Here is a 23,585-nt window from a genome sequence, read left to right as displayed (position 1 = left end):
CTTTATAATCTCTTCTCATCTCACATCTTCTCTTCTTATCTAGCACATTCTCTTCTTGTCTTATTTCTTTTCAAACCTTTTCTTTTTCATCTCATAACTTTTCATCTAAGCTCTTACCTTCTCCTTTTGTCTCATCTCTCACCTTGTACCTTCTTCTCTCATCTTGTCTTGTCTCAAACCTTCTCATTTCATCTCATCTCATACCTTCACATCTTGTCTCATCTTGTACCTTCTTTTCTCATCTCTTCTCGTTTCATCGTATACCGTGTTGTCTCATATCATCTCATACCTTCTTTTCTCATCCCTGCAAATGTCATTTCATACCTTATCTTCATTTATCTTAATGTTGTTGTCTCATCTCATAACTTCTCTTCTCATCTTGGTTCATTTTTTGGCACCTTCTGTTCTGAGTTTGTCTCATCTCATACCATCTTGTCTTGTACTTTCTCATTTTTTCTTGTATTTTCCTCACTATATTTTCTGCAGTATTTTGTTCTCATTTTCTTTATTTACTTCAGTCTCTTCTGGAGGCCCACGACATGGTGGCATCAAAATGCTATGAAGCCCCGCCCCCTCCTGAAGTGACCAATGATGCAGCAGTAAACAACGCTCTCATGCAGGCTGATGCAGTCAGGATGATTGGCATCCGGAAGAAAGCAGGAGAACCTCTGGTATGTGTTTGTGAATATACAGATTTGCATGTGACCACAAGTTCAATCACCACTTTAAAAAATCCCATCATTTTAGTCAATATCCAGTCCACACACGCAGGTGCAACAGAACGAAAGCGTCTGTATGCATGTCATTGCTTATGCTATCGTTTCGCCCAGGGTGTGACCTTCCGAATGGACAAGGGTGACCTAGTAATCGCTCGCATACTTCACGGAGGGCTGATTGACAGGCAGGGGCTGCTGCATGTGGGTGACGTCATAAAGGAGGTCAACGGGAAGGACGTTGGCAATAATCCCACTGAACTCCAGGAAATGCTCAAAGAATGTAGTGGAGGAATAACACTGAAAATACTGCCCAGCTACAGAGACGCTCCGGCGCCACCACAGGTACACCCCCACACACACACACACACAGGTTTGTTTTTGTGAATTGTGGGGACTTTCCATAGACTTCTATTGTTTTTATACTGTACAAGCCATATTTGCTTTCGCCCTACAACCAAACCTAGCCCTCACAGAAGACTGTGCACATTTTTTCTTTCTCAAAAAACTCATTCTGTATGATTTATAAGCCTTTTGAATTATGGGGACACTCAGAATATCCTCACATTTCACCCTCTTCTTGTAATACCCATGTCATTGTACAAATTTGTGTCCTGATTTGTCACAAAATCACCCGCACACACACACACACGTTGTGTTTCAATGTTTTATGGGGACATTCCATAGGCGTAATGGTTTTTATACTGTACAAACCATATTTTCTATTGCCCTACACCTACCCTACACCTAAACCTAGCCCTCACAGGAGACTGTGGACAGTTTTACTTTCTCAAAGAAACTCATTCTGCATGATTTAAAAGCCTGTTTCCTCATGGGGACCTAAAAAATGTCCCCACAAGGTCAAAATTTACTGGTATTACTATCCTTGTGGGGACATTTGGTCCCCATAATATGATAAATACTAGGTACACACACAATAATATTCATATACACTACTGTTCAAAAGTTTGGGATCAGTAAGATTTTTTTATGTTTTTGAAAGAAGTCTCTTATGCTCAAGAAGTATTATTGCATTTCAAAAATGTTTTCTATTTTAATATATTTTTAAATGTTTTTGGTATCACATAATCCTTCAGAAATCATTCTAAAATGCTGATTTGAAATAGAAATTGAAAATAACAACTGTGTATGTAGACACTACATATGCATAATCATATATTCACTCATGTAGTTCATATCCACCAGTATTTGTTTCATAAAAATTTAAAACGCACATGTGCATGCCGAAACACATATTAGACTTCCATCCTTGGGGTTGCATTTCGCCATTTGTGAAGTTCCATGATTCTTCGTAGTAAAAAAGATCCCTGAGAGCCCTATTAATAACACTCCACATGCTATCTGGGGCAAGACACACACACACACACACACAATTCAATCTCATTACATGGCTCCTGGTATTTTCTATGTATCTCACATCTCCCTCCGTGTACGTAACATATTTATGGCTTCTCAAGAAGCTTTTAGAAAGGGATTCTGCTAATAACATAAATCATTTTGCTATTGTGATTCAATTTTTCAAAGTCTGTGACACCTGGCCCCGAAATAAGGCTTCTTATTTAAATGCATTTATGTAAATATTATATCATCCCCTCCTCCTCAGTCTCTGGTAAATCTGGAGATTAGCCATGGAAATTTAGTCCTACACTTGTCGGATCATGACGTTTAATCTAAGGTTGTGTGTGTAAAGTTGAAGGGTCATGTTAATGAAAGATTGTATTTCTGAGATGAAATGGAACCACAACCTAAATCATTTGCTGATTGATAAATAATTGTAAATGTATTAGTGCATATAATAATTATGCTGAGTGCTTTTAGCATTTGGATTAATTCCACCTGTTTTATTTCTCTAAGGTTTATGTGCAGCCACATTTTGACTACAATCCAGCCAATGACAATCTGATTCCATGCAGAGAGGCGGGGCTTGCTTTCAAAAGGGGTGATATCCTGCAGATTGTCAACCGAGAAGACCCAAACTGGTGGCAGGTAGGATTACTGTGCTTTTTACTTACCTCATGTGTATTGGTCTGTCACTGACCGTATTGTTTTGACTGATAGGCATGCCATTTAACGGAAGGAGGTACTGGGCTGATTCCCAGTCAGTTTCTGGAAGAAAAGAGAAAAGCATTTGTTCCTAAAGACCTGGATGGAGCAGGTGATACCTTGTCACCAAAACATGAAGGACATACTATATTAAAGGATTAGTTCACTTCCAGAACAAAAATTTACAGATAATTTACTCACCCCCTTGTCATCCAAGATGTTCATATGTCTTTCTTTCTTCGGTTGTAAAGAAATTAGCAGAGCTAGACAAGACAAGCATTTGAGGTTAAAAAGTATATATGTATTTTTATTTTTTAGAAAATAACCAATTATTTCGCTAAATAAGACCCTTCTTTCTCGGTTGGGATCGTTTAGAGCCCTTTAAAGCTGCATTTTGGAAGTTCAAACTCGCAGGCACCATAGAAGTCCACTATATGAAGAACATTCCTGAAATATTTTCCTCAAGAAACATAATTTCTTTACAACTGAAGAAAGAAAGACATGAACATCTCGGGTGACAAGGGGGTGAGTATTATCTGTAAATTTTTTGTTCTGGAAGTGAACTGCTACTTTAATCTATTATGGTCTTGTAAAAAAATATGGTACACTTTTGCATGAGATACACAAATTTGTCCATTTATATACAGATGCATCTCAATAAATGAATGTCGTGGAAAAGTTCATTTATTTCAGTAGTTCAACTCAATTTGTGAAACTCGTGTATTAAATAAATTTAGTGCACACAGACTGAAGTAGTTTAAGTCTTTGGTTCTTTTAATTGTGATGATTTTGGCTCACATTTAACAAAAACCCACCAGTTCACTATCTCAACAAATTAGAATATAGTGACATGCCAATCAGCTAATCAACTCAAAACACCTGCAAAGGTTTCCTGAGCCTTCAAAATGGTTTCTCAGTTTGGTTCACTAGGCTACACAATCATGGGGAAGACTGCTGATCTGACAGTTGTCCAGAAAACAATCAAGGAGGGGTAATTCATTGCCAAAGAAGCTGGCTGTTCACAGAGTGCTGTATCCAAGCATGTTAACAGAAAGTTGAGTGAAAGGAAAAAGTGTGGAAGAAAAAGATGCACAACCAACCGAGAGAACCGCAGCCTTGAGAGGCTTGTCGAGCAAAACTGATTCAAGAATTTGGGTGAACTTCACAAGGAATGGACTGAGGCTGGGTCAAGGCATCAAAAGCCACGACACACAGACGTGTCAAGGAATTTGGCTACAGTTGCCGTATTCCTCTTGTTAAGCCACTCCTGAACCACAGACAACGTCAGAGGCGTCTTACCTGGGCTAAGGAGAAGAAGAAATGGACTGTTGCCCAGTGGTCCAAAGTCCTCTTTTCAGATGAGAGCTAGTTTTGTATTTCATTTGGAAACCAAGGTCCTAGAGTCTGAAGGAAGGGTGGAGAAGCTCATAGCCCAAGTTTCTTGAAGTTCAGTGTTAAATTTCCACAGTCTGTGATGATTTGGGGTGCAATGTCATCTGCTGGTGTTGGTCCACTGTGTTTTTTGAAAATCAAAGTCACTGCACCCATTTACCAAAGAATTTTAGAGCACTTCATGCTTCCTTCTGCTGACCAGCTTTTTAAAGATGGATTTGGCACCTGCCCACACTGCCAAAAACGTCAGAAGTTGGTTAAATGACCATGGTGTTGGTGTGCTTGACTGGCCAGCAAACTCACCAGACCTGAACCCCACAGAGAATGTATGGGGTATTGTCAAGAGGAAAATGAGAAAGAGACCAAAAAATGCAGATGAGCTGAAGGCCACTGTTAAAGAAACCTGGGCTTCCATACCACCTCAGCAGTGCCACAGACTGATCACCTCCATGCCATGCCGAATTGAGGCAGTAATTAAAGCAATAGGAGCCCCTACCAAGTATTGAGTACATATACAGTACATGAACATACTTTCCAGAAGGCCAACAATTCACTAAAAATGTTTTTTTATTGGTCTTATGAAGTATTCTGATTTGTTGAGATAGTGAATTGGTGGGTTTTTGTTAAATGTGAGCCAAAATCATCACAATTAAAAGAACCAAAGACTTAAACTACTTCAGTCTGTGTGCATTGAATTTATTTAATACACGTTTCACCATTTGAGTTGAATTACTGAAATTAAATTAACTTTTCCACGACATTCTAATTTATTAAGATGCACCTGTATATATAAAAAAAACATAATGCCTCTAATGGACAAATATAGTATTGCATTACATGTTATAGCTCTTTCACTCTCTTTTCTTTTTCTCTTTTTCCTCCTTTTTTTTTAGGAATCTTATGTGGAACAATAACTGGTAAAAAGAAGAGAAAAAAATGATGTACCTCACTGCCAAGAATGCAGGTAAGTGGATAAAAATATTTTATTATTCATTTTTATTAATTTAATATTTTGTAATGAATATTTTCATGTTTTTTGTTGTTGTTTTTATAAAAATATAAACAGAAAGGGCCCTAACTAAAATAAATGAAACAAAATACTTTTTAAAATAAATTATTAATATAATTATCAATGTTAAAAATGGTTTTCTGTGTTACTGTGATACATTTTTTCCAGAATTATTTTATAAATAGACAAAAGAACAGCATTTCTTTGGAATAGATAAGTTTTTGTAATAAATGTCTTAACTGTCATTTTTTTTAAATCAATGTAATGTATCCGTGCTAAATATATAAAAATAAATTAAAATTAAAATAAATATTTTTATTAATAGAACATAAAATAAATATGAAAATGAAAAAGTAAATATTTTTAAATTTCACAATATTACTGTTTTTACTGTATTTTAAATAAATAAATGCAGTCTTGGCTGGCATGAGAGACTTCATTCAAAACCATGAAAAAAATCTTAATTATTCTGAATTTTTGACAAGTAATGTGTATATAGATGTGACTCTGGACCACAAAACCAGTCTTAAGTAGCAACAGCCAACAATACATTGTATGGGTCAAAATGATCGATTTTTCGTTAGGATATTAATAAAAGATCATGTTCCACGAAGATATTTTGTAAATTTCTTACCATAAATATATCAAAAGTTAATTTCTGATTGGTAATATGCATTGCTAAGAACTTCATTTGGACAACTTTAAAGGCGATTTTCGCAATATTTAGATTTTTATGTACCCTCAGATTCCAGATTTTCAAATAGTTGTATCTCGGCCAAATGTTGTCCTATCCTAACAAACCAAAAGCTTATTTATTCAATTTTTAAAAATTCTGTTTTGTGGTCCAGGGTCATCTTAATCTTAATGTATCATTTACAGAATAAGTAAAATATGACCCTATTTTGATTTGATTTGAATTTAAAAAGCAGAAGTATGCATCTTTATCCTAATATTGATCAATCCATTGTTCTGCAGAGTTTGATCGGCATGAGCTTCAGATCTACGAGGAAGTGGCACGTATGCCGCCATTTCAGAGGAAAACCCTCATTCTGATTGGAGCGCAAGGAGTGGGGCGTCGTAGCCTGAAAAACAGACTAGTTGTACTACATCCCACCCGCTTTGGTACCACTGTACCACGTGAGTACCTAATACTCTTACCTCGAAAATATAAATAAAATACAAAAGCAAAGCAACGCATGTTCTTGTCCGTAGGCTAACCCATTTCTATTTTTTTTATCTCAATATCTCAGACACGTCTCGGCGGCCTCGCAATGATGAGCAAGATGGTCAGTCATATAGATTTGTAACACGTCTAGAGATGGAGATGGACATCAAAGCGGGCCGGTACCTGGAACACGGAGAGTACGACGGCAACCTGTATGGTACTAAAATCGACTCCATCCATGAGGTGGTGAACACCGGCCGCACATGTATTCTGGATGTCAATCCCCAAGTGAGTGTCTTCCCTCTAAACATCTCTCGAAGTCACATTTTCATTTTCATTATACACTTGTTCGCATATTTAAAGGTGCATCTATTGGGAACACTACTTTCGACTTTCTCTATGTCGGCTCAAATGTTTTTCACTCACGAGACGTAGGTGGCCTACATACCGGTGGCTCCTCTGTGGAGGTCACATGAGAATAAACACAACCTTTAGACAAACATACCACAAACATTTTCCAGTGAGCTTCACCTTATGTTGCGCATCAGTCAACCATCATATAAACACACAGGTACTCTGTGTGGAAAGCAGAGAGGCTCATGCTCTCATTTCAGCTGTTTAGCAAGGCTTTTTTTAAGTACATTTGTGCACCTTCAATACAATCATTAAATATCAGAGACTTTACATACATAAACCATATAGTGTGTAATCAAAACCCTTGATAAGCATTGATATGGCTGTTTCTTTCTATTCCGAATGGTAACCGTTTTTCATCTTCATATCATCTGTTCTCAGGCTCTGAAGGTGCTAAAAACCGCAGAGTTCATGCCATATGTGGTGTTCATCGCAGCGCCAGAGTTCGACACACTGAAGGCTATGCACAAAGCTGTGGTTGATGCTGGACTCACCACCAAACAGCTCACAGTGAGTCCTGTTTAACTTTCGCAGGGCTGGTGTCCTGAAAATCTGACCTCGCTCTAGGGATGACCTACCCACACTGTATTTGTGTCGTTTTAAGTTTATAGGTTGGAAAATATGCTACCCACGCTGGTGGCACATCCTGCAAGCATTTCCTGCTTGGTGAGATGTGTCATCTATGCACTATAACATTTATGGCAGTGGTGGTACACCTTACAAGTTTCTTCTGCCTCTAAAACATTTTACCATGCTGTAGTTTTAAACATGACAGTTTTAACTGCTGGTAAGTCATTCTGAGTACAAAGCATGTTTTTTAAACATGTTGCTCTTCTATGTAAACATAGGCTTCGTTTTCATAGAGAGGACGTTTTAAACGGATAGTTCACCTAAAAATAAAAATTGTCACCCTCATGTCGTTCCAAACCCGTAAGACCTTTGTTCATCTTCGAAACACTAATTAAGATATTTTTGATGAAATTCAACAGCTTTTTGACCCTGCACACACCAACACAACTGACACATTGAAGGCCCAGAAAGGTAGTAAGGACATCGTTAAAATAGTCCTTGTGACATCAGTGGTTCAAACGTAATGTTATGAAGCTAAAATAATAGTTTCTGTGCACGTAGAAAACAAAAATACGTTTATTCAACAATTTCTTCACTTCCCTGTCAGCCTTTGATGTGCATTCATGACAGTATCAGTAATTAATGACAGAATTTTCATTTTTGGGTGAACTATCCCTGTTCAAAAGCTTATTTTTTTTAAGAAATTAATGCTTTTATAAAGCAAGTATGCATTAAAATGGTCAAAAATGACAGTAAAACATTTACAATCTTTCAAAAAATTGTTTCTTTTTAACTTTCTGTTCATCAAAGAATCCGGAAAAAAAAATATCACAGTTTTCTCAATTTTTTTTATTAATATAAAGAAGTCTTTCTTGAGCACTCTGGTGTAAAGGCGGCTGAAAATTAAGCTTTGACATCATAGGAGTAAATCCATTTTAAAATATATTACAAATTAAAAATATATATATATTTACAGTATTACTGTTTTTACCTTATTATGACATCAAAGTCAAGTCACCTTTATTTATATAGCGCTTTTAACAATACAGATTGTGTCAAAGCAGTTTTACAGTATTAAATAAGAAAATTGTTGTTAATAATGCAAAGGACAATAGTAAACACACAGTTTTCAGTTAAAGTCAGTTTAGAAAGTGTTTCAAAAGCATAAGAAGCCGACCAAACTATTATCACTCTCGCTGTAGTTTAATGTCATACACCATCTGGTCAGAGCATCTCCGCTTTAAGTCAAACACACCAATGTGGTTACATCAGTATACAGGCAGTGATAGGTGAGTACTAGCCAATGGAATTACCGCTTGTGCGTTAGTCCCGCCCACTGCTGAAGCAACAGTCTGGGAGGGTGTTAAACTCTTAAAGACGTTCACTTCCAGAATAAAAATTTCCTGATAGTTAACTCACCCCACGTCATCTAAGATCTTCATGTCTTACTTTCCTCAGTCAAAAAGAAATGAAGGTTTCTGAGGAAAACATTCCAGGAATTTTCTCCATATAGTGCACTTCATTAGGATGAATATATATATATATATATATATTAGGATATAAATATATTTATTAGGATATACTTCATTAGGATGAATAATATATATATATATATATATATAAAATTAAATATATAAAATTATATATATATATATATATATATATAATAAAAGTATATATACGTTTTAACCACAAATTCTCCTCTTGCACCAGCATGACCTCATGCATTAGTAGTCACATTTGACCCAGTGTTTTACGAACGTGCAAAAAAAGTCAAACAAAAAAAGGTCAGACGATTTCAAAGTTGGAGGAGAAAATAAGATGGAGTTTTTTGCCCTACCCTACCTTTTGAACCAAACTACACAGATGAAGAACTAACTGTGTGTGACCTTTTCAGTGTGATTACATAATGCGTGAAGTCGTGGGCGCGCAATGCAAAGCTAGTGCAAGACAAGCATTTGTGGTTAAAAAGTATAGATTGTTTCCTCAGCTGGGATCGTGTAGAGCCCCTAGAAGATGCAGTGAAACTGCAATTTGGACCTTCAACCCATTGATCCCTACTGAAGTCCACTATATGAAGAAAAATCCTGGAATGTTTTTCTCAAAAACCTTTATTTCTTTCTGACTGAAGAAAGAAAGACGTGAACATCTTGGATCACAAAAGGGTGAGTAAATTACCAGGAATTTTTTTATTATGGAAATGAATGACTCCTTTAATTAATTATCTCATTCTGTCTACAAAATAAGCTCTTCAAATGTAATCATTATTCACCAAAAGGCAGAGGGGAGGAATTAAATATTTGTAAAAAGTGATAAATATTTAATCAATCATTTATAGTGATTGCCATTACACGCTGACATGATAATTGTCTTAATAATCTGTCAACATCATGAGTTCTTAATTCAAGTAATAATTCTGTTCTCGCTTTCTCTTTCTCACAGGATGTGGACCTGAAGAAGACCGTGGATGAAAGCGCTCGTATCCTGCGGGCTTATAGACACTACTTTGACCTCATCATTGTCAATGACAACCTAGACTGTGCATTTGAGAAACTACAGTCGGCCGTGGACCAGCTCTGCACTGAACCACAGTGGGTTCCAGTGAGCTGGGTTTACTAAGGGCACCTTTCGAAGATCACCATACAAGCATGTTTGTGTGTGTACGTGTGTGTGTGAGTGTGTGTATGATTGGTATACGAGTCGATTGATGTGGGGCAGTGAAGTCACGCGTTTGGATTGACCAACCAAATGAGCGTCGTCTGCCACGAAAGCACCCCTAGCCCCAGCCTCACTATTGAGCACCCAATGCAAGGTTTTTTCTACTCAAACTGAAAGGGAAGAGTACTTATTTATTTTAGTATTTGTATGTTTTTAAAGAATATCTTTCTATTTGTAACACCTTTGGAGTTGGAAGAAAAGGAAAAAAATGAGGAAAACTGAAACCGGCCTTGGCAAATCAGAGGCCATATTTTTTAATTTATTACTGTAGTTATTTTTACATGTGTTTCTCCTTCATTTTGTAGTTCCTGAACCTACTGTGATGTTTCGATTTATACTCAAATGAAGGACTAACCTGACAGAGTGTAGCAAGCCAAGGGCTCCTGTAGAACATTCTAGATCCATGAACCATAAAACTGTTTACACAAACCCTGATCTCTTAACTGTTGCTTGTTTTCATATCCAAAAGAGATGCACTGAATCTCTTTTATGCAAAAGTCCATATCAGTGTGTGCAGTTTGATTTATTTATAGTGTGTTTTGTAAAATTTCATTCACTGATTTTGTTTGTTTAGCAACGTTGGGCTACACGTTGTGTCTGTGTCTTATTATCCTTAAAGAACCGAACAAATAGTCCTGTTGATTTCTTCTTTCTGGAATGTTTTTCAAATTCTGTCCCAGAATGTCATGACCTCTCTGCCAAATGTATTTTTGTCTCTATGTCAACATGTCCGTTACAACAAGGCAATAAACAGACCGACTATTGTTATTCTGTGTTCCTCTTTTTCATTTAATAATTATAAAAGTGCATGATGCAGTCACGCTGAAGCTTTTGAAGAAAATAGCTGCATTCACTCCTTATGTGAAAAGAATAAATGAACAATAAATGCATTTGCATAACATATATTCTACAAGTAAAAAATTATTGCAGCAATCAGTATATTATTATTGGAAAATCTGAAATGCCAAAATTATACGTTTACATTAACAACAACAAAAAATGGTATTTTCAAAAATATTACAATAAAAAAAGATACAAAGATATGGCAAATATACTGAATTAATACTGGCATTTATAACAATAAATTATATCTATGAAAAACTAAAACTGATTTCAGAGAACAAAATAAATTGTCTTCATTAAAGTTTTTAAATTAGGCTTTTACTACAAATTCACTGTAATGAAATAAAAGCTGTTTTGGAAAATAGCTAAAATTTCTGCAAAATAAAGGTAGTGTATAAATATAACTTTTTTTGCAGATTTTTACGGGTTACTATTATGGAATTAACACACATAGGAACATTAATATTGAAGTGAGTAATTTCTGGATTAATATGTTTTTGTAACTGGGAAGACATTTGTAAAAAGACTTTACACTTTAAAGGAAATCCTGGTTATTAAGACTTGTATGGCTTAATATAACATAAACGATGTCTCTTACTGAAATATGTAGTAGAAAAACCATGAAAAAATCCACATTGTTTTATACATATTTTGGACTATGGGGGGCGCTGTTATTTTGATGAAATGAAATGGCTGCACTCGTTGAGCTACTGGTGCTACCTGTTGCCATTTGTACAACTCAGAAGATAAAATACTGATATGATGATCACAGCTACTGAAAGCACTTACAACAGGTGGTGATGGATATAAGCGTAGGCTTAAACCAAATGCCGTACCATAGATTTTTCCCCATTAGGAGTTTAAACGCCGCCAGATATCGAGTGAACTCTGCACTGAGAAACTCCTTCAGTGGCTGCGCTGTCACAACTAGCATTAGCATGTTTACATCCTGCCAGGATGGCATCTAACGTTTCTTGTCTCTGCCATTTGTAAGCCTCAAAGGCATCGGGGCTAAAGTGGAGAGAACAAAAACGTGGGAAGTTTCACTCGTTCACAGGCATTTTCCCTTTCTTTTCTCCTCTTCTTATTGGTAGGAAAGCAGGTAAGAGTTACATTGCTTCTCTTATTGCCATTCGACTGAAAATTACAACCTAAAGCTGCACAATGTGGCATTGTATCAGTATTTTTCTTTTTTGTGTTGTGGTAAAAATAACAACAGGTAGCACCAGTAGCTCAAAGAGGACAACTGTTTGACATCAAAATAATGGTGCCCCCCATAGTCCATAATATGCATAAAACAATGCGGATTAAAAAAAAAACAAACAAAAAAAAAACATTTACTTTATATTAAGCCATAAAAGTCTTAATACTCAGGGTTCGTTTTAATAGCCTATTTCAGCCATCAGTAAAAGCACTGACACTGTCACGCAGAAACCAAAGATGCAAGGCCATGGATAGCAATGCAGAGAACCACTGGGAGGAATTCCTCCTTACACGTAATTTCTGAGGTCAACGTGTCATTCTCTTTGCTAAGCAAAACATTGCATGACTTAAAAAGTTGCTCCACTCTGTGGAATTCACTTTCAGTTTGGAGGAAAACAAGCCTGGTGTTCTCACATAGAGGCATATCAGAAGTAGTCAGATGCATTACCTAGGTTTACAGAGAACAAAAAAATTATTCAGTTGTATTAAATTTAATAAAATTGTTACATATATTTTTCATTACTAAATTTACTCACTAAATTCTGTAGACTTTGGAGGCCTTCAGAAGTACAGAACGGCTTTAGCAGTTGCAGTCCTTCGTCTGTCAGCTCTGAATCGAACAATATTGTATGAGTGAAGACAGACAGAGTCTATGTGCATAAGAAAACTCTGAGTTTAGGTACAATACTAACCTTCTAGAGCGTTGATCAGCATTTGCATGACGTATGTGAGCTCCATGCTCTGCCTGCTTGCTTTTGTTGAGCATCCGTTCTGACGGGATACAGACGCATGACATCCATTCTGTTCGTCTGTTCTGGAGCTTGATCCATTTAACTCAGATGTCAAGGGAGAATCACTGTGATTGGATGTTGATATCGGACATCCGTTATAACTGGCCAATGACGTTGATGCGGAAGGTTCACTCTTTTCAAGCTGTTTATGCATCAGTAAGTCAGTAAATGCATCAACGATCTTCCTCTGATTTTCAGACAACTCGTTGGGTGAGAAGCACGGAGCTTCACAGCTGCTTAACAGCTGTTCAAGCTAAAGATATAAAAGACAATGAGATCAGAGAAGAATAAATGGAAGTGATATAAACACCCCGTGATTTACTCACACTCAAGCCATCTTAGATGTATATGACTTTCTTCTTTCAGATGAATACAGTCGGAGTTATGTTAAAAAACGTCCTGGTTCTTCCAAGCTTTATAATGGCAGTTAATAGTGGTCACGATTTTGAAGCAAAATAAAGTGCTTCTATCCATCATACAGGGTTTCTGAAGCAAATAGATGGATTTGTGTAAGAAAAATATCTATAACTATGTCCTGCATCATCCGCTGGAACGCCACTCTCTTGTAAACATGTGTACGACCTTTATTAACCCCCAGAGCCATGTGGAGTGCTTTTTATGATGGATGGATGCACTTTATTGGAATCTTCAAAATCTCAACAGCCGTTCACTGCCATTATAAAGATTGGAAGAGCCAGGACATTTTTAATATAACTCCAACTGTATTCGTCTGAAAGAAGAAATTCATATATACCTAGGATGGCTTGAGGGTGAGCAAATCATGGGGTACTTTTCATTTTTGGGTGAACTACCCTTTAATATAGAGGAGAAATCAATCCATGTGGGTGCAAGCATAAAAAAGGGAAATTATGGGACCTTTCTGTTTTCTTAGAAATTAGGAAAAAGTTTAAATCTTTTGTGCAAAAAATATTTAAACCTGGCTAGGTTACAGAAAAAAAAGCAATTTCACAAGATTCTATTGCAAAATTGTACAAGGTTTAGCAAGCATTGTTTCTTTAACTACCACTCACTCTATCCACCAATGCTGACAAGACAGATCGGTCTGTCAGATTTTCCTTCAACAGGAGCAGGAAGGGGGAACGGCTTTCAGCAGACATGTCAGCCAGTGCGCAAAATCTAGTATGAACATCTGCAAGTGCTGCAAAGAGACCACAAATATACACATATATTTACATGACAATTAAAGGGTCTCGTTGTCAGTATGCCACTAGAACTAGGAACTTAAAAAACGGAAAGAGAAATAAATGACTAAGCCTACTTCCGCTTCTGCACAGCTACTAAAGCTGAACACAAAGGAACTGAAACACGCACCCTTTTTTAGAGTAGTAAGTGGGAGACCTTCCTGCATCTGAGGCCATTGACCATCCACCTCTGAGAAATTGGGAAAGGTATTCTGGGAAATGTCATCGGATTCCAACCCACTGGACAAATCTAAAAGTACACATATACAGCATATTTGTCAAGCTGTTTTTTAAAGTAATAAGCATAATTATTATAAAATAATAAAAAATACATATGAAGGAACTATAATGTTGTTCAGCCATATTCAGTAAATGTCACTGACCAATGTAGCCGTCACTTTCGACGGTCATTTTAATGACACTGTAAGCCATCACAGTCCGCGGTGGGATGCGTAATGCAGTCTTGGAGTCATATTGAAGTTTACCGCTGCCTTTCATGTATATCTGAAGCACCAAAGAAACAGTTAGATATATATTATATATAAATTATATATACAGGAAATTATGTGAATAGTTACCAATAACACTCAGAAAGTCAGAAAATTAGATTTATTAAAGGAGAAATTCAATTACAGAATAAAAATTTCCTGATAATTGACTCACCCCCATTTGATCCAAGACGATCATGTTTTTCAGTCTTCAGTCGCAAAGAAATTAAGGTTTTTGAGGAAAACATTCCAGGATTTTTCTCCATATTGTGGACTTCAAAAGAGGGTCTGCGGGTTAAAGGTCCAAATTGCAGTGTCAACGCAGCTTTAAAGGGCTCTACACAATCCTAGCTGAGGAATAAGGGTCTTATCTAGCGAAATGATTGGCCATTTTCTAAATAAAATTTACATTTATATACTTTTTAACCACAAATGCTCTTCTTGCATGGTCATGCGCGGTTAGTTCTTCATCTATGTACTTGTCACGGTTGGGTGTGGCAAGGAAACGCACAAAGACGAGATTAACACGAACAGGAATCTTTAATCAAATCCAAACTGGTAATTCCAATAATGACAGGAGAACACACAACCAAAAATAACCTTGAGATCAGAAACAGAACTGAGAACAACTTATGAAGGGTGGTGATTAAGACACAGACAGGTGGAGCAAATTAACTAATCAAGACAAAACGAGGACAGGAAGAACCAAATATGGGCACAATGGGAAAAACAAACATAAACAGTCCAAATGGCACACAGATCTCTGACATTACTCCCCCCTCCCAGAAGGCGTGACCTCGCGGCATGGAAAGGGAGTGGAAATAAAGTCATAGTGGGAGGAGGCTCTGGTGGCGGACGGACTTCTGGGAGGAGGACAATAAACAAAGTCCAGGGTGGTGACGACGGAGGGAGGAGCCAGGGAGAACTCAGGAGGGACCCGGAGCAGGAGGAGCCATGCAAGACCCAGACCACAGCCATCATGCCGACCCACGGTGGAGCCGACGGAGGGAGGAGCCATGGTGGAGGAAGAGCTGACGACTCCAGGGGGCCGACTGACGGTGGCGGAGCAGGTGGAGGTGGAGCCCGAGGTGGAGACGGAGAGCCGATAGTCCAGGGCGACTCCGAGGATCCGGAGGGTCGAGGCGGAGGCGGAGCTCCGGAGGTCCAGGGCGGAACAGGAGCAACCGAGGACAAAGGTGGAGCTGGAGGGAGGGAGGAGCCCAACAGAGCCGGTGGGATGGAGCGACGAGGCAGAGCTGGAGGAGCGGAGTCCTGAGGCGAAGGCGGGACAACGACCGACCAAGGTGGAGCCGGAGGGACGAGGGAGCCCGGTGGAGCTGGTGGGCCAACGGGCGACGGTGGAGATGAGGGAGCTGAGAGCCGGGGTGGAGCCGCTGGGTCGGAGGACCGAGGCCGGAGGTGGAGATGAGGGATCCTCCAACCACGACACTGATGGGGACTGGCAGACCTGCAGCGAACCCACCGCACTGATGGTAGGCTGAGGGTGAGCAGATGGGTTGCCAGGACACAGCGGTGGCGGGACTGAGGCCGCAGAAACAATAGACAGAGGGAGGGTGGGTGGGAAATCCAGGCAGTCAGGTAATTTAGATGGTGGAAGAAGAGCGGGCATGTCTTCATATACATCTTCAGAGAAATTAATCAAATCTTGTTCCAGGTTGTCAGGCAGTTCAGATGGTGGAAGAAGAGCAGGCATGTCTTCATATATATCTTCAACGAAATTAGTCAAATCTTGTTCCAGAAAAATTAGTCCGAGATCCAGGTGTTGCTCACCCTCAGTGGTGGTGCAGTGGGCGGTGCTGTCCTCAGCACCCTCACGCCCATCAGGAATGTCCACCGTCGCAGGCTCTGTGGCCGGCTCTCGCACCTGGTCAGACAGAAGAGGCTCTGGCTCCTGGGCGATCCGCAGTCCTGTCGCTCCACATGGCGATGACTCGGTCACGCTGGGCTCTGGCTCTCCGTCCACGGTGGGCTCGGGCTCATGCTCCGCAAATTGAGGTGATGGTAGGCTGGGCTCTGGGTCAAGAGTGGGGCTGGTGTCGTCATCCGCAAAATCCACGGTCAACGAAGAGTTGCAGGACACCAGCACCCACTCAACATAGGCGGCGAAGCTCTCTCGAGGACCATCCCCGGACAACTGCGCTCGTGTGGTGGTGTTCAGTCCAGCAAAGTAGAAAGAGCAAAGGCAGTTGTCCGGGTAGTGCGTGTAGTTGGTCAGAAACACGAAGTCTGTGGTGTGGTCCTCGAGAGAGCGGTCCCCTTGCTCCAGCAGGAGGACGAGGACGGCTGGGTCATCCATGACGTAAAAACAAAAACAAAACAAAACAAAAACTGACACAACGCAAACATAAAAAACACGGGGTTAACACGCCGCTTACTTTTTTTTAAAGGTCCGATCTGCTGTCACGGTTGGGTGTGGCAAGGAAACGCACAAAGACGAGATTAACACGAACAGGAATCTTTAATCAAATCCAAACTGGTAATTCCAATAATGACAGGAGAACACACAACCAAAAATAACCTTGAGATCGGACAACAGAAACAGAACTGAGAACAACTTATAAAGGGTGGTGATTAAGACACAGACAGGTGGAGCAAATTAACTAATCAAGACAAAATGAGGACAGGAAGAACCAAATATGGGCACAATGGGAAAAACAAACATAAACAGTCCCAATGGCACACAGATCTCTGACAGTACTCTGGTACTCCATCTCATTTTCTCCTCCAGTTTCAAAATCGTCCGACATTGTTGTTTTATATTTTTTTGTAAAGGGTGCTTGACTTTCTTTGCATGTTCGAAAACACTGGGTTAGTACTTCTGCTTACATCACTCGTGGCCTTTCCAACGTGATTACATAATGCGTGAAGTCAAGCTAGTGTAAGATGAGCATTTGTGGTTAAAAACATGTTTTTATTATTTTTTATGGTTTTAAAATAAATGACGGATTGTTTTGCCAGATAAGACCCTTAATCCTTGGCTGGGATCAAGTAGAGCCATTTGAAGCTGCATTGAAACTGCAATTTGGACCTTCAATCCATTGGCCACCACTGAAGTCCACTATATGGAGAAAAATCCTGGAATGTTTTCCCTAAAAAACCTTTATTTCTTTGCAACTGAAGAAAGACATGAACATCTTCATGTACTCACATGGGGGAGAGTAAATCAGGAAATTTTTGTTCTGGAAGTAAAATTATTTAATGTCATATGATAATGGCATTTATTAATGACAAACCTCAGAACAACTGAACATAGCTTTGCAGCTGGCCTTCTCCAGTTCGATGAAACAGATAGAGCATTCACAGGTTGTTAAAATTCGCTCTTTAAGGAGGGTAAAAGCCTTGTTTTTTTTCAGGGATTGCTTGAAAAAAGGCTTTGTGAGGTCCAACTTCCTACAGGGATTATCAAGGTTAAAAGCAGAGGAATGAATATCAGACCACATCAGGTTGTTATCTTTGCATCAAAATGTCAATTTTGGCATCAAATACGCATCCGCATGTCATTCCAAACCTGTATGACTTTACCGATTTCTGAATGAAAATCCACTACTGTTTTGGCCAGTTTAAACATTTTTTCAAAATTTCTCCTTTACAGATTTTGAATAACATAAAATAACTTCAAGGGACAGTTCACCCAAAAATGAAAATTCTGCATAAGATTTTGTTTGTCTTTGGAACACAAATTAAAGAAGTCCACTTCCAAAACAAAGATTTACATATTATGTACTCACCCCCTTGTCATCCAAAATGTTCATGTCTTTCTTTCCTCAGTCGTAAAGAAATTATGTTTTTTGAGGAAAACATTTCTGCATCTTTCTCCACATAATGGACTGCTATGGTGCCCCGATTTTGAACTTCCAAAATGCAGTTTGAATGCGGCTTCAAATGATCCCAAATGCGGTTGTAAACGATCCCAGCTGAGGAAGAAGGGTCTTATCTAATGAAACGATCGGTTATTTTCATTAAAAAAATACAATTTAAATACTTTTAATCTTAAACGCTCGTCTTGCCTTGCTCTCCCTGAACTCTGTGTATTCTGGCTCAAGACAGTTAGGGTATGTCGAAAAACTCCAATCGTATTTTCTCCCTCAACTTGAAAAATAATTTCAAAATCATCCTACAGCGCTGCAGAAGTACTGACCCAGTCAATGCAAAGTGAACATGCAAAGATCAAACACCCTTAACAAAAAAGGTAAAACATAATATAAGACGATTTTGAAGTTGAGGGAGAACATGAGATGGGACTTATTTGATATACCTTAACTGTCATAGGGCTGGAAAAAAACAGTTCAGGCAGAGTGAGACAAGACGAGCGTTTGACATTAAAAAGTATATAAATTGTATTATTTTTATTAAAATAAACAATCGTTTCCCTAGATAATACCCTTCTTTCTCGGCTGGGATCATTTACAACCGCATTTGGGATCGTTTGAAGCCGCATTTAAACTAGATTTTGGAAGTTCAAAATCGGGGCACCATATCAGTCCATTATATGCAGAAAAATGCTGAAATGTTTTCCTCAAAAAACACAATTTTGTTATGACTGAAGAAAGAAAGACATGAACATCTTTGATGACAAGGTCTTACAGGTTTGGAACAACATTAGGGTGAGAAATGAATGACAGAATTTCCATTTTTGGGTGAACTATATCTTTAAAATTGTAAAAATGTAAAAAAATATCTAAAAATAAACAATAATAATTGTAATAATAATTTTTGAATGAACTGTCAAGAGATACTGAAAGGTTCAACTTCGAACTGATTACGAAAAAACATATTCTCCTTAGTTTGTAATTATTGTTCATTTCAGTGGGTTGACATCATATTAAAATAGCTTTTTCCACACCTTCCATTAATGAGATTCTCAAGATTGGGAATATCCACATCTTCCTTCTTAAGTGCCCCGAGGGATAAAGAAAGTCTCGATGTGCCCTGTCCATTCGGATTTAGGCAGATAGCATGAACTCCCACCTCAACAGACCCAGCTGCACAATTTCTGTACTCTGCTTCAAACTTTACGAAGTCTACCTCCTCATGCACTGATCGAAAACAAAGAGAGATCTTGATTTCGACAAGGACAGATGCAAAACAGTTCCATGCTTACTTATTACTATGCCATAGTAATACTTGCCATACTTATTCACTATGCACTTTACCTGGGCTAATTGGATCCCCTTCCAGCAGGTCATTGAGTTTAAATCCTGTGGGTTTGTATTTAGTGTTCTGCCAGAACCAGCGTTTCTGGGTTTTCCGCATCACTGCAAGCAGTTCGAGTTTTTTGGTATCATTTAGGCTGGAAGCTGGAATCAGAGCACCCTTAGGATCTATCTGTTGGACCAGCTTCTTTGTTGCTTTTTTAAACATCCTCTGCACAAACACATAAACAGACAGCAATAAACCATAGTGAAAAATGTGAACACTTTCACCTACTTCTCTCAAGCATTGTTCCTAATGATCTGTATAAAAGCAGTAAACAAATTACTAAATTATTAACTTAGATTACATAATTCTTTATTAGTTGAGAAACCACAGAATTATTATAACATAACATATTATCATAACAAATGCCAAACGTAAACCAAAAATACACCAAAATGTACATACAGTGGTTAGTGAGTTCTCTTCTCATGCCAAAAACATGAAGTAATACTAAAAACAGGACTAAATGACAGAAGAAGATAAATATGAATCGCACAAATTAGGTGAGATTAGCAAAAGGTGAAATAAATCAAATCTCACAATAAATTACAATGTCATGGACTGCTGAGAAGGGCTGAAAATAAAATTTCACCCACATCTGCACTGCAGATGGTGGTTTGTAGGTGTTACAGACATGGCTCATCATGTTGACATTATACAAGCTTTAGTCTAGTGCTCAAAAGGGATTAAACTGGGAGAAAATTAGGGGTAATTTTATTTCGGGGTTTTAGTCACTGGAACTCCCCTGACAATGGGCCAGTAAAGCTGTAGTGAGAGTTGTGTTTATTAAACAGCATAATGAACAAAAGGTGTTAAACGAACTTTCTAGAAGCTTTCAATATGTTTTTGAGGCTCCTCATTTTAAAAGAACAGTTTACCTTTAAGTGAAATTCTTTCATTATTTACTAGCCTCACACTATAGTTGGAAACCTGTATGATCGATGGAACATTAAAGAGGATCATTTAAACAATGTAATGATCATGTTGCCCATGAGGCCTGGAGCTTGCTAACATTTATGGTGCTTTTGCATTCTTTGCAAGCTTGACATCTTCGGTCTGCATTCATTGTAACTGCATGGAAAGAAAGATCAACACAGTCTTCTATTTGTTTGTGCTCCACAGAAAAAAAAGGAATTGGAACAAAATGAAAGCGAGTAAATGAGTTATAAATCATGTTACTCACACTCACCCCAAAATTATTAAGCATATGATTCTAGTTCAATAGTTTGAATACGTGTAGAGTCCGACCTGAAAAGGGTTTACTGGGAACCCCGGGTATTAAGACGTGTATGGCTTAATATAACATAAACAATGTCTGTTACTGAAATATGTAATAGAAAACCCATGAAAGATTTATATTAATGAAAAATTCACATCATTTTATACATATTTTGATGATGTACAATGGTCGCTACCCCTTGCTATCTTTACCACAACACAACTGGGAAAATACTGATACGATGCCACATTGTGCGGCTTTTGGTTGTAATTTTCACTCGAAGGGCAACAAGAGAAATGATGTACATTATCACTGCTTTTCCTAACGATAAGAAGTGGAGAAAAAAAAGGGAGATGCCTGTGGACAAACAAAACTTCCTAAAGACCCACATCTTTGTTTTCTCCACTTCAGCCCTGATGCCTTTGAGGCATTTAGTAGACCACAGCTACTGAAAGAGCTTACAAACGGCAGAGACAAGAAACGCTAGATGCCATCCTGGCAGGACGTAAACATGCTGGCGCTTGTCATGACTAGCCCGTTTTAGAGGGGGTACCCCGGTAAAAATCGTGTCCCGGAGGGGAAAAATACACGTTTTTTTGGCAGGGTTTGTCTGGTAAAACTTGCTCTCCAGGGGCTATATCACGTTACTGAGGACGCTTCAACCCGCAGCAATGGACCTTTTCTCGCATTTCCGTTTTTTTTATAGTGGAAGTCGTCATAGTTGGGTAAAATCCGAAAGTAGTGAATGGGAGAGTACCACAAATATATTTTTGCATCCCCATTTGCTCAAACAACAAAAGAAAAACTATGCGATAGTGTTTTCATACGACTTTCAATTAAAGGAAAAAAATTGAGAGAGACTGATATCAGTCAGAAGAGAGAACAATGTCAAATTTACCATCCCTCCCATAGACCCGGCATTAGAAACACCCTTGCATAGCGTTAACTAGTTTTTTGTAACTTGATAAAAAGGTGATATAATACAAAGTATAATGTTATAAATGTACATACATATTTTTAAAATTCAAAATATAAAACACTTTAAAGGATTTATGATGATGATGACCGTTGAAACGCGTCATCACAGGCTTGTGAAAAGGGTCCATAGAGTTAAAGGCTGCGTCCAAAATCAGGCAGTGACTTCGAAGGCTGCGAAGGCAACTCTAGAAACAGTTTGGGACACACTTCAGAAGCAGCAGAACGTGACGCCGTTGCTAGGTTACCTAACGGTTAAGTTGTAGAAAAACGATCTTATACAGTTATATATAAATGCTTTATTAATACATAAAGACCTCAGTGTCATTACCCACTGAAGAGTCTGTGCGTCGGAGAAGACGACTGAGAATGGCAGCTACTTTTTGCTTAAAAAAATAAAAGCACTGATGCAAGTAATATTGCAGAACAGGTAATTGTTATTAGTGGCTGTTTCGTTATTATTGGTAGTATATTGTAAATATTATTCTTATTCACTACTCATTTGAACACTTTTAACATTTTATTAAATACTATTATTACAAAAAATATTATTTATTATGCTTTTTACACTATTACGATTCATAAAGTATATCATGGTCAAGATCTCATCTATTATATAAAACCAGAATATCTTTATTTATATAGCCTATATGACGCACACGCACAGGATTGTGGGAAATCGAAGGCAGCGAAGGATACATCTATGCAGCCTTCAAAATTCCATCGAAAGAAGGTACCTCCGGAGACAGGAAGTGAAGCAGAATTAGAATTCGGATGTGCCCTGATGCCTTCCTGCCTTGGAATTCTGCCAACGAAGGCTGCGTCCGAAAGCTCTAAAATGAGAAATTAAAGCTTTCGGACGCAGCCGAAGTAGCGGGAAAACCGCGGTCTTGGCAACACTGAATGGCGCCCCCCATAGTCCAAAATATGTATAAAACAACTTGGAGTTTTGTAATTAACCTAATCTTTCATGAGGTTTCTACTACGAATTTCAGTTGGAGACATAATTTACATTATATTAAGCCATACAAGTCTTAATACCCGGGGATCCCTTTAAGACTCCTTCTCAAAATCTTAATTTCTGTTTCCAGCTGGCACAAGCAATGGGCAAAATAGATGTTCTTTAACAAACTAGATTATTTCATAACTTTAGTCACAACATGCGCACTACAAAGCAGCATTCATTTCCAAACATTTGCCACTTCCTTTACATCATATAAACATGATTTAACATGACTGTTAAATTCGTTTACATTGTTATTACAGTAAATTCCAAGTCATTCAGTTCAAGCTTTAAATCTTGTGATTAAGCGTAAGATTAAACCGATTAAATATTGTTAATTTGTTTATAAATACACACCTGCCGCTGTTAGTCAGAGAACCAGTTTGCAGTCTGATGATGCGCTGTAAACCCACAGCCAAGAGAGAGCAGAAACAGCGACAGATTAATTTATATAAAAACGTTTCTGTTCAAAAGACAAATCCACACAGTACTTCACACATCAGAAAAAGCACACACATTTAAACGTCTTGTCGCCTCCTGAAAAGCCCCTTGACACGTAACGCGTGACATAGCATCGCTTTTACTGGACTGTCTGTGAG

The 23,585-nt window shown here is 38.3% G+C and overlaps 2 protein-coding genes across 2 annotated transcripts in view; one reads left to right on the top strand and one right to left on the bottom strand.

The window, feature by feature from the left end:
* The window catches only part of pals2b (protein associated with LIN7 2, MAGUK p55 family member b), a 17,973-nt gene extending 7,160 nt beyond the window's left edge, over positions 1-10,813 (top strand). Inside the window, 10 exon segments of the mRNA XM_051136385.1 lie at positions 519-671; positions 831-1,058; positions 2,589-2,720; positions 2,793-2,889; positions 5,063-5,095; positions 5,098-5,133; positions 6,154-6,315; positions 6,429-6,631; positions 7,139-7,267; positions 9,770-10,813. Of these exon segments, the coding sequence (XP_050992342.1) occupies positions 519-671; positions 831-1,058; positions 2,589-2,720; positions 2,793-2,889; positions 5,063-5,095; positions 5,098-5,133; positions 6,154-6,315; positions 6,429-6,631; positions 7,139-7,267; positions 9,770-9,946 (1,350 nt within the window). The 3' untranslated portion in view covers positions 9,947-10,813.
* gsdmea (gasdermin Ea) lies at positions 10,796-23,585 on the bottom strand. Its single transcript, XM_051136386.1, has 11 exons — positions 23,503-23,585; positions 23,344-23,387; positions 19,747-19,957; positions 19,437-19,629; positions 17,827-17,983; positions 14,468-14,588; positions 14,215-14,334; positions 13,914-14,041; positions 12,784-13,135; positions 12,628-12,701; positions 10,796-12,539 (listed from the first exon to the last, which is right to left on the bottom strand). Exons 3-11 carry the CDS (start codon positions 19,952-19,954, stop codon positions 12,312-12,314), a joined length of 1,581 nt encoding a protein of 526 aa, XP_050992343.1. The 5' UTR covers positions 19,955-19,957; positions 23,344-23,387; positions 23,503-23,585; the 3' UTR covers positions 10,796-12,311.

The sequence above is a fragment of the Labeo rohita genome, chromosome 19 (genome assembly GCF_022985175.1).
Source record: "Labeo rohita strain BAU-BD-2019 chromosome 19, IGBB_LRoh.1.0, whole genome shotgun sequence".
NCBI classification, from domain to species: domain Eukaryota; kingdom Metazoa; phylum Chordata; class Actinopteri; order Cypriniformes; family Cyprinidae; genus Labeo; species Labeo rohita.
This window is presented reverse-complemented; position numbering and strand designations above follow the sequence as displayed.